Below are 12,460 nucleotides of genomic sequence, written 5' to 3' on the forward strand. Positions count from 1 at the left end.
GGAATTGGATGAATAATTAATAATTAAATAATTGAAATTAACTAAATAAATTTGGTTCAAAAAGATTATCAATCAATTGATCATTTGACCGAACCCGAAGCCGAGCCGAGCAAGCGACAACGACGGCGGCGCAAGGCTTGCCTTCTTCTCAACCCTTTAGCAACTAGGAGGAATGCTTCTACATTTAAGCACATAAACTTTCCTTTCCACTACTAATATGGTTGAAATGCCTCATCTAAAAAGCTATAAACGAATAATTCAAAATTTTCATTTTCCCTCCATTTCTCATTCTATCTCACTTAAACCCCAACAACAAACGTATTGCTCAATATTTCCCGATTAAACTACTACTATTCATGGTAAAATGAAACAGTACATGATTTGTAAATAGCTATGGTATATAGATAGATTCAATATATGTAAAAGAACCAACGAGATACTTTTAGAATTATATACAAGAAAAAATGAACAATGAAAAGACTGACTTAAATAAAGGCTCGAAAAACAGGAGTTGAAACTGGTGCCGTCGGCCGTAACTTCAAATCAACATTATCATCAGGGGTTAGATTTAAATCTAAGCAAAATATTCTTTTGCTGCTATTTGATTTCTTCAACACTGATATCATCGTTGACGTTTTATTAATTTCATCACGGTGACGCCTCATGTGTCCACCTAAAGCTTGACCCAAAGAAAACTCCAATCCACATACAGAACATTTATGCATCTTGTTCGTTTTGTCTTCCACAAGAAACTCTCCTGGTAATTTTGGCCGTTTATTATGACTTGCACGGTGGCCACCGAGGGCTTGGAAAGATAGGAAACGTTTATTACAAGTCTTGCATTCGAAACCGTTCAAATAGTCTCGATCTGATGAAGAAGTGTTGTTGTTTAAACGAGACAGAAGTATTAAGGCGCAGTTAGCCATGGCTTCTGCTTCCACTTGCCCATCATCTTCTCTGCTTCTTTTCATGCTAGTCATATTGATGGAATTAATCAAGAATAAAAATATAAGGATCGATGTCTGGTATATATACCAAGTTTTTGGAACCTTAGAAACAAATGAGAGGATTTAGAAATGCGATATGATACTTCTGTTGGTGTTAGCTTCACATATTTATAGGTTTGAGCCGAAGGTTGTAGGTGGAATTTAATATACGTGTTATTCAAAGTTTGTTGTTTTGTTTTCCATGGTCAGATTAATTTAATGGGTCGTTTTCAAAGTAGAGTTTGCTGATGCTGCGTTTGAGTAATGATGTGAGTGGGAATATTTCTCAGGTAATTTCGTTGAGGTTTCTAGAACACTTCCTTTCAGGTCATTTGCACTTTTATTGCTTTTGTTTTTTATTTTTCATTGGATATCTGGTATTCGCATTGGAGCTCAACTACATCCCAATTCCCGCCGCAGGCTCATTTCTGGAAGAAGCGCTCTCAAGGATTTTTCGAACCTGAAACCTCTGGTTAAGGAACGAGGAGCCTTTAATTTTTGTCATGCATAATAAATGAGTATAACTTTTTTTGCAGAACATACATTTATATTTTTACATCATAATATTCCGCATGACTTTTTGACCTGAAAAAACTTATATCCCATTAAACATACATTCAATTGGTAAAGGACAAACACTAAAGACCAACCGATTTGAAGGACAAAAATTAAGCACCAGACCGATTTCAAGGACATATCGTGCAATTTCTTCCTTCCTTTCAGATACGGTTCCTAGAAAAGGCGCATGTGCAAACGTAGCCTTGAAAAGGACATAAGCGCTTACGGACTCCTGGCCATTTATTAGTCTTTGTTGTCTAAACTTTCAAACTTTGGCCATTTTACTAACTATTTTTGTCAAAATAAATTTGGCACAATATCTAAAGATTCCTTTAAACTTGGCGCATTTTATTTAGATTTCCTTAAATTATATTTTGTTCTAATTACCCCTTTGTATTTGGATTTTCTAAAATCGTTATCCCTGAAACAATAACTGGTTCTAAGGATCTAATTACCTCCTTATACTTGACCTTTTTTTTTATAATCGTTACCCCCTAAAAGGAATGGTTAAAGAAAGAAAAATTGGTAGCTATATTTTAATGGAGGAATAGAGAACGTATATGGAAGGAGATAAAGAAATAGCCGTTGTAAGTAACTAAATATAAAAAGAAATGATATGATTAATATGACATGGTTGTTATTTACATTTTCACACGCTAAACGTCATCTGAAATCACTTGGGTTATAGAAAAACCAAGTAAATACTATTTCTAACTATTGATTCCGAAATTGGAGTTTTTTTTTTTGGCGGGGGAGGTGGTAAGTGATATTAGTACTCCCTAGCCTTTTTCAAAATAAGTGTCTACTTAGCCTTTTTCACATCCTTTAAACAAATACTAACTCTTAAAAAAGGAAGGTATTTTGACTAAACTACCATTAATCAATAAGACTCTTGCTTATCTATTGTCTTGAATAAATAGTAGCAAATCTGAAAAATAAAGTTAATTTCTTCGACACCTATTTTAAACTAAAATAAATAGGTTAAGTGATTACTTATTTTGATCTGAAGGGAGTGGTAAGTTGAAATGACTTTGAAATCGAATCGTCCTTTCCACTTCTTTTTATTAGCGTGTCTTTTGTTTATGACAATCTAACTTAAACTTCCTGATATATATAAGATGTTGTCCCTCATAACTAAGCCACATCATTTTTTGCGCGGATTGCCCTTCCTTTGGGGTGGTCTTTAAATTTTGCCCCTCATATTTATGGTCTTTAAATTATGCCCATCATATTGATGGTCTTTAATTTTTTCCCTTCGCATTGCAACCCTAAGCGTTCACTCAGAAATCATGAGGTTCTGGGTTTGGACCCCCGCTCAAGCATAAATTAAAAAAAAAAATGCAAGGCAAGGTTTGGGTCGCGTATATGCCGGACCCGGCATACACTTATTAAGGAATTACCAAAGTTATGCCGGACCCGACATACTCATGCCTTATGGGCAGACTTCGCATAAGTATGTCGGGTCCGGCATAACATTGGTAATTCCTTTACAAGTTTATGCCGGTGGGGGCATACTTATGGGCAAACTTTTAGTTAAGCTTTAACTAAAAGTCTTTTCCTAGTTATGCCTTATGGGGCAGACTTTTAGTTAAGGCACAACTAAAAGTATGCCCCATAAGGCATAACCAAAAGTATGCTCCATAAGGCGAAACTTTTCCTTAAGGCATAACTAAAAATTTTCCTTATAAGACAAAGTCTATGTCTTAAGGAAAAGTTATGCCTTGTGGGGCATACTTTTAGTTATGCCTTGACTAAAAGTTTGCCCTATAAGGCATAACTAGGAAAAGACTTTTAGTTAAGACTTAACTAAAAGTTTGCCCATTAAAAGTTTGCCCATAAGTATGCCGCATCTGGCATAAACTTGTGAAGGAATTACCAAAGTTATGCCGGACCCGGCATACTTATGCCAAGTCTGCCTATAAGGCATAAGTATGCCGAATCCGGCATAACTTTGCTAATTTCTTAACAAGTGTATGTCGGTGGGGGCATAGCGAAATTTAAACTCTGCCTTGCGAATTTTTTTTAAAATTTTGACTGAGTGGGGGTTCGAACCTGGAACCCGTGAATTTTAGCCGAAGGGCAAAATTTAAAGATTTCAAATATGAGGGGCAAAATTTAAAGACCACCCCAAAAGAAGGGCAATTCGCACATTAGTATGTTTTATAGGAAAAACATCACTAAATACCCCTAAAATATAAAATATTTACCCGCCCATGCTCCTTCCCAAACTATTTTAGCTTCTACCTCCATTGGCTGGAAGTATTTACCCGACATACCCCTCGGCCAAACCCCTTCCTATGTGATACCATCACAGTATATTTATATATCACGATGGTATCATGAAGGACTAAGAGAAGGACTGAAACAGTCCACCATGATTCTTTTTCAGTATATTTATATACCATGATAGTACCATGATCCTGAAGAGTGTCTCATTGAAAGACTGAAGCAGTCCTTCATGATACCATCACGGAATATGTAAATAGGACAATGGTATCATAGAATATTTTTTCAAGAAAAGTGTCATTTTTAATAAATGATCATGATCATTCATAATATCATCTCAGTATAATTATATACCATGATGGTATCATGGAGGACTAAGAGAAAGTTTGAAGCATTTTCCATGATACCATCTTAATATATTTTTATATCATAATGGTATCATGGAAGACCATCTTCTATGATTCCATCTCAGTATATTTATATATCATGTTCGTACCATAACTACGGGGCATTTCGGATAAATATTTTTAATTTTTTCTAGGGGTACGAAAATAATGGGGTATAGACATTTTTTTATTTTTTTTGGTTTAAGGGAGCATGCGTGAACTTTCCCCTATTTTATACGGGCATAACTAAAATCAGTTTAAGATTTGCAATGCATGAAAAGTGTGGATGATAATACAAAATTTGTGCAATGAGTGGGCTAATTTTTTAATTATACATACACACTCACATGGTATCTTGCACATGACCATATATATGGCCAGCGAGGCATAATGTAGAAGTTGCTCCTTTTCTTTTCTCTTTTTTTGAATTACTTTTTATCATGTTCGTACTATTTATGCATACTTTAATGCAAATGGATTATTCTATACACACGTGCTTGTAAAAGTTTTATACCATCATATATCATTTATAAAGTAATTATAAGTAATTGCTCATGATAAATGAAATAAGTATAATTTGAATAATAAGACACCTACCTTTTAAATGGAGTAGTTGATTTCATAGATGGTCACCACTTTTATTTCATCGTATCAAAGTCTCAAAATTAATTTTTGTTACACAAAAGACTAAACTTTGCTCAGATTACCACAAAAAAACACTGAACTATTTTTACATAAAAAAATATATTCAACTTTACTTAAGAATCACAACAAATCACTTTTATTTTTTATTTTTTAACAAGAAGTCCATTCAAATTAAAGTTGGTTATAAAAACAGTTTAGTGAATTTCGAGATACATAGATAAAGTTGAGTGTCGTTTTTGGTAAAAAAAATAAAAATATTTAGTGACTTTAATACGATATACTGAAAGTTTAGTGCAATAGATTAATTCTTATACACTTATGGTTGTAACAGCTTTTCTATACCATCATATATCATTTAAAAAGTGATTACTGGTAATTATTCATAATAAATAAAATTATTAATATGAAAAATAAAATAACTAATTTTCAAATTAAATTACACAAATGTTATAAAGATTACAGCGTGTGAGTGGATATCAATTAAATCCTAATTCAACCTGAATTAAACCATGATAGCCATTAGCCTATTATGTTAACGGGAGCTTCTGCGCAATACCCGAGCCGCGTCTATTATTCGAGCATCAGTGCTTAGCAATTTAATTACCTTAAATTAATGTAGTATTTTATGGTCTGTTTGGCCCAAGTTTTTGGGAGGTTAAAAGTGTTTATTTTTTCAAATTATGCTTATTTAAAAATAAAAAAGTGAGTTTTTTGGCCAAATTTTTAGGAGAAAATAAATGCTTTTAGAAAGTAGTGCAAACTATTTTTCAAAAACTTTAAAAAAATTATTTTTTTCTCCAAAGTACTTTTTTGAAATTCAATTTTGAGAAATACACTAAGAAACACTTTTTAAAAGTTTGGTTAAACACTATTATTGTTCAAAAATATTTTTTAAATTGATTAGTCAAACACAAAGCGATTCTCGCCAAAGTAATAAGCTGATTGGTTTTCTTTTTCAAATTCCTTGTGAGTTGTGACTCACATTTTTTCCCTAGGAACCGAAACCACTGAGCTTCTTTTCTTATTCTTCAAATGACAATTGGTAATAATAATGGATTTTCTTATCTCTAATTAAGGTGAATCTTCCTTCTAATCCTATATTGTTTGGAAAACAAAATTGTCTATCAAATTAAAAGCATTTATTTAATTCTTGAAATTGAACTAACATTTGATAATTATCATTCGATACTAGAGGAGCATGAGTATTAATCCCTCCTATCCAATTTATTTGAGACTTTCGTTTTTCGAGAATTAAAATATGTGAATTTTGGTCAATATATTAAAATATACCACATATATATTTCTATCATGTGAATATGAAGAAAGTTGCAATTTATAATACTGTTATATAATTTTTGAATATTTAAATTTAAGTTTTAAATATAGAGCTATCTAATTTAACTTCAAATATTAGTCAAACAACTCTTATAAATAAAAAGTATCACATAAATAAAAGAGGGGTAACTTTGAAGAAGTCTTATGTTAATTACAATACGTACTAATTTTTTACATTCAAAAACCTTACGTGGACTTTGGACTCATGAATTGGAAAGAGAAAAAGGAAAAAGAAAGAATTTAACTTTTTAGGATTTGACTCTCTCCATCACATTTTCTTAAATACATGTTTAGATGATTGACACTTGTCTATTTTAAATTTTATAGGTTTAGATTAAATTAACTTAAGCGAGCAAATATAACCATAGTTAATAAGATAAGTTTTGGGGATGCACTCCTAACTTTGGTAAGAAAATTCCCAACTCCCTCAAATTTTGGAAGTAGCTAGATTTCATTATATTATATTTATTTATTTATTTATTTATTTATTTTCAGTTCTTTCATTTCATGTCGTTTATATTCGAATATAATATTATTTAATGAGATGGAACTTTGCACCCAATATTAGCTAAACGTATCAACTTCTCTTCCTCTAGTCTCCTTTATGTAAACGACTTTGATTAGTCTGCTTCTTTTTGTTTTGCAAGGATGTAAGGAACGATACTCCATATTTTAATTGAATGGGCAGACAATTTCATACCACCTCAAAACTGTTAATTAATCGTTTTTTGTTTACATTCAAAATCCTTTTTTTTTTTTTTTTCACAATTAAACATTTCATATTAGTAAATGCCCCTTAAATAACTATGCTTTAGTATTAAATTGCAGAGATATAGATTGCAAGAAAGAAAATTGTGAGAGATAATCATTTTTTTTGGGGTTAAAAGGCAAATAAGTAGATAACTACTGTTTACGTACATAACAATCTCATTTATTGAGATGATATTATATATAGATGTAAAAAATATGATTGAATATAATGATATTAATGGGTTCCTAAATTTGTGGAAGTTGAGGATTTTTTGGAGAGTAATTTCCCAACGTAATAGTTAACTGTCGTTAATATGCTTGCTTAAGTTAATTTAATCTAAGCCTTTAAAATTTAAAAAAGACAAGTGTCAACCATCTAATAATGCACTTGAGGAAATAGAGAGGAGCCAAATCCAACTTTTTATACTGAGTGTAAATAAATTTTCACGCTATCAATTATTAGTGTCACATGAAGAATAGTTATACAAGTAATTAATTGTCCATAATAATTAGAATAGTCACATAGATATTAAATAAGGAAACTACTAACAGCGTGAAGAAAATTCAGTTCGTGTATATAAATTAGGAAACATATTTATCATTAAGCAGTTACTAAGAAACATAGCGTATTTATACGCGTCTAATGACACTAATTAAGGTTCAGCTTTTATATTATCCCTTTTAATTTCTTTCCTTTTTTGTTTCAGCATAACAAAACTCAGTCCAACTCGGTCTTGGAAAAGGAAAGAGGACATTATTATGTATAGTACTAGTAACACAATAATTCTTCTCACTTCTACTTCGAGTACAACTAGTATTACCATTAAAAACTAATCTCACACACCATTGGACTCACTCCAATACTTCCAAAACTATATATATAGAGCCAGCCATAGCAGTCACCGGCAACAAGACGATTACTCTTTAAATTCTATACCTAAACATCAAAAGTCACGAAGTTCGTAACTAATTCTAAATTGTTTTATAGTGTTCTTAGAAACACTAACAAATTAAAGCGACTAGTACATCTAGCACGACCATCACTACAAGAAAAGCTATATTTGGCAACAAATCTTTTTTTGTTGTCATATATTAATTATTGTTGCAAAAAGTATTTTTGGCAACAAAAAAATATATTTTGTTGCATGAAATTTTCCCAACGGCTGTTATTGCAATAATGTGCAACAATTTTTTTTTGTTGCCAAAAGTACTTTTTGTAATAATAATCAATACTATGACAACAAAATTAAATTCTTTGGCAACAAAAAAATCATTTGCCAACAATAAAACTAAGTTGTTGCCAAATATAAAAAAATTTGTTGCGATTTCTATACTTTCTTGTAGTGCATGGCCATGCCGATGTTGAAGAGAAGAAGAGTAGAAGAAGAATCAGTAGAGAAATTCGCTATGGCGAATTGCGTGGATATCATGAAGAGGAACGAGTCGTTAGGACGACCTAAACACTTTGAGTGCAAGACGTGCAAGAAAAAATTTGATTCGTTTTCAATCACTTGGTCGACACAGAATAGGTCACAAGAACACGACGAATAAGCTCATCACGACGAGTACTACTAACGAATTATTACTTGTTAAGCCCAAAACACAAATGCTTCCTTTGTGGCGAAGAGTTTGCTCTGGGCCAAACTTTGGGAGGACACATGAGGAAACATCACGATGAATTGAATCAACTCGAGCAAAAGAGGAAGAAATGAAGAAGAATTCGAAAAGTGGTGAATTTGCAGAAGCTATTAACGAGAAGAAAGATAAGGGTAGTATTGGAAGAAATTTGTTCTTGGATTTGAATTGACACCCTACGAGAATGAGGTGATGATAGGGATAATTCCTGTGTAGTGCATAGTTGTAGTTACTTGAATCTTGACTACTTCTATAATTAGAGATTGTAGAAATCTTGTTAGACTTTTAGAGATGGCATAATACATAAACATGCCCTCAAACTTGGCCTCAGTTGGCAAATATGCCCTCCAACTTTAGGTGTGCACAAGTAGACACCTCAACTTGTCTCCACTTTGACAGTTGAACACTCCAACTTACAAAATAATCATCTAGACACCTTAAAAATTATGTGTCACGTCAGTGCACATCAATCCCACATCAGCATTTATGTTTACGTGTTCAACTTTATACAAGTTGAAGTGTCTACTTGTGCACACTCAAAGTTGAAGGGGATACCTGCTAGCTGAGGCTAAGTTTAAGGGTCTGTTTATGTATTATGCCTTTAGAAATTGTAGACTTTGTTGTTGTGGCTTGGTCTACATAAACAGAGCCGCAGAATCTACGTATTTTTCAAATGTACAAAGTTTTTGTGCAAATATTAGTGTAGCATTTTAGTTCCTATTGTTGTTTTACTTCTTTAAATTCCTTACGACTCACATTTTTTCCCTACAAAGTGAAACCACTGAGCTTCTTTTCTTACTCTTCAAATGACTATTGGTAATAATAATTGGTTTTCTTTTCTATAATTAGAGTGAACCTTCTAATCCTATATTGTTTGGAACATATAAAATTATCTACTCAATTCTTGAGATTGAACTAACATTTTGTGATTAAAACTGTGTTTAACATTCGATGCTAGAGGAGTATATGATAATTAAGTATTAATCTCTTAGCCCCAGTTTATTTAACATTTTTCGTTTCTCGAGATTGAATTATGTTTAACTTTACAAATATTTTTGGTATCATGTTGACATGACAAAAGTAGGAATATATAGTACTATCGTATAACTTTTAAGTATATAAATTTTAATTTAAAAAAAAAATTGAGTTAATCTAATCTAATTTAATTTAGCTTAAAAAATTATCAAGCTAAGTTAATTCTCAATGAACAAAAGATATCACATAAATTGTACAGATGAAGTAACTTTAAAGGAACGCAGACAATAACAGTTTGCTTGAAGTTGATATATATACGATAGCTCGTTCTTGGTGAAATTCTTTATTTTGTTTTCTCCTCTTTTTCCTAATATTACCATTTACCAATTGTAGTCATCCGTACTGTTGTAAGAAAATCTCTTTTACTTCGAATCAATAGGCAAAACTCAACTCGGTTTCATCCTTATAAATTTTTGTCTTTGTAATCACCAGTTTCAGTGCACTAAAAAGTGAATCTTTCAACGTGATCAAAATCTGAGAATGAGGTTCAGTCTTTTTTGCCACATCAGATTTTGACGTAGCAGTACATAGGAATATTTGAATCACATTTGATTGAATTATTTATGAGTTAGATGATACTATATCTGTATATAATATTCAATGCAACAAAAAAAAAAAAATACATGAAGCGTAACTACGTAAATCCTAGGTGGTATATAGATAGATTCAACTATATGTAAAAGAATTAACGAACTAATTAAGGACTATAGACAAGAAGAATGAACACAAAGAATTAATTAAATAAAGATTCACAATACAAGAGATGAAACGGGTGTCCTTGGCCATAACTTCAAATCAGCATCATCATCAGGTATTAAGTTAAGATCCAAGCAAAATATTCTCTTGCTACTATTTGACCTCTTCAACACCGGTATCAACGTCGATGTTTTATTAATTTCATCACGGTGACGTCTCATGTGTCCACCTAATGCTTGACCCAAAGAAAATTCCATTCCACATATAGAACATTTATGCATCTTGTTCTTTTTGGCTTCAATAACAAAATCTCCGAGTAATTTTGTCCGTTTATTATGACTTGTACGGTGGCCACCGAGGGCTTGGAAAGATGGGAACCGTTTATTGCAAGTCTTGCATTCAAATTCATTGTGATGATTATCTGTTGTTGATGATGAAGAAGTGTTTTTGTTGTTTAGACGTGACAAAAGCATTAAGGCACAGTTAGCCATAGCTTCTGCTTCCACGTGGCCATAATCTTCTCCGCTTCGTTTTATGGCTGTCATGTTTATGGAATCAAGTATAAAAATATAAGGATCGATGTCTTTGTATACCAAGTTTTTGGAACTTTGAAGTAAATGAGAGAATTTAGAAGTGGGATATGATACTTTTGTTGGTGTTGCTTCACATATTTATAGGTTTGAGCCAAAGGTTGTAGATGTAATTTAATATACAACGTGTTATTCATAGTTTGTTATTTTCTTTTCCTTGTTGGTTAAAATAAATGGTCAGATTTAATTAATGGGTCGTTTTCAAAGTATTTTGCTGACTCGCCGCGTTTGAGTAATAAAATGAAGTGAGTGGGAATATTCTTTCAGGTAATTTCGTTGAGGTTTCTACAACACTTCCTTACATATATGTTTGACAGTAAAAGGGCGCAGTTATTAGTCCCTGTTGTCCAAACATTCAAATTTGGGTTATGCGGTTTTTGTTAAAATAAATTTTTAAGCAATAGTCAATTGAGAGCTCTTTTGTCATCGTCGGAGAAATAGTAAGTGGAAATTTACTAAAAAGTATAAAGATTCACTTTATAATTATTCAAATCGATAGATATTTTTAGTATTAGTATATATACATGAGATATGGATTGCACTCTGTACTATAATTGAAAAGTCGAGTTCACAATAAGCCAACTAATCGGGTGACTTATTACCCGTTTTATCTTTATTTTCGTGGAATTAATACCACCCTAACACACATATAACCAGTCACATAATGAGGGGTGTTTTACACTCGCGTCATATCATCGCCATGTCACTGGCACATCAGATACTATGTCAGATTTTTTTTTTTTAAATGTCATGTCATCCTAATTACTTCTTCCTCACTATACACCACCAAACCCACCATTAAACCACCACCATTTCCGCCATTGTCACCAAACGCACATCTCCCACAACCATACTCTAAAAGGAGCCAATTGGAAGAAGCTTAAGATTTTCAATTTGGAAAAGGGTTAAATATACGCCTCTTCATACTTTGGGTCTAAATATACCCTTCTCGTTATACTTTAGGTCCAACCACCCAAACCATCCATCCATTACAAACTTAATAGCACCTGGTCAAAAGTATCAGGCCTCAGTAAAAGCAACTCTAAGTACAAAGAGCTTCCAGGAATCCTATAACCATATTTATCCTTTCTTTCAATATAAACTGTATCTCCTTCACTACAAAACTTGTATCTACAGTAAGCTCCCTAAATATCCTCCAATTTCTAGACTGCCAAGTATAGTATATCAACGCGCCATGGACAGCTGCTACTGTTTCCTTCTTCATTTTACACCAGTGATGTCTAGCAATATATCTCAATACGTGTTTAGATTCCATCCGAGGAAATTGCATATACCCCTCTATTATACTTTGGGTCCAAATATACCCCTCATCTGTTAAAATTGTCCATGATGGACATGAGATATGACGTGACATTGACAACTCGATGAGGTGGACACCACATGGCATGCCACCTCACCACCCCAACCCATTACCCCTCTCGGTGAGCTGGACACCACATAGCAAAGGTTGTGAAGGGGGAGGAGATGGTAGTGGTGGAAGAAGAAGGCAAAGAGGGAGGTAAATGGGTTGGGGTGGTGAGGTGGCATGCCATGTGGTGTCTACCTCACCGAGTTGCGAGTCATATCTCATGTCCACCACGGACAATTTTAACGGATG

The 12,460-nt window shown here is 32.8% G+C and overlaps 1 protein-coding gene across 1 annotated transcript; it reads right to left on the bottom strand.

The window, feature by feature from the left end:
* Positions 1–380: 380 nt before the first annotated feature.
* Positions 381–10,891, bottom strand: LOC132643860 (zinc finger protein ZAT4-like). Its single transcript, XM_060360380.1, has 2 exons — positions 10,309–10,891; positions 381–1,070 (listed from the first exon to the last, which is right to left on the bottom strand). The coding sequence occupies exons 1-2, from the start codon at positions 10,795–10,797 to the stop codon at positions 486–488; spliced, it is 1,074 nt and encodes a 357-aa protein (XP_060216363.1). The 5' UTR covers positions 10,798–10,891; the 3' UTR covers positions 381–485.
* Between the last annotated feature and the right edge of the window lie 1,569 nt (positions 10,892–12,460).

This window comes from Lycium barbarum, chromosome 6 (genome assembly GCF_019175385.1).
Source record: "Lycium barbarum isolate Lr01 chromosome 6, ASM1917538v2, whole genome shotgun sequence".
NCBI classification, from domain to species: Eukaryota; Viridiplantae; Streptophyta; class Magnoliopsida; order Solanales; family Solanaceae; genus Lycium; species Lycium barbarum.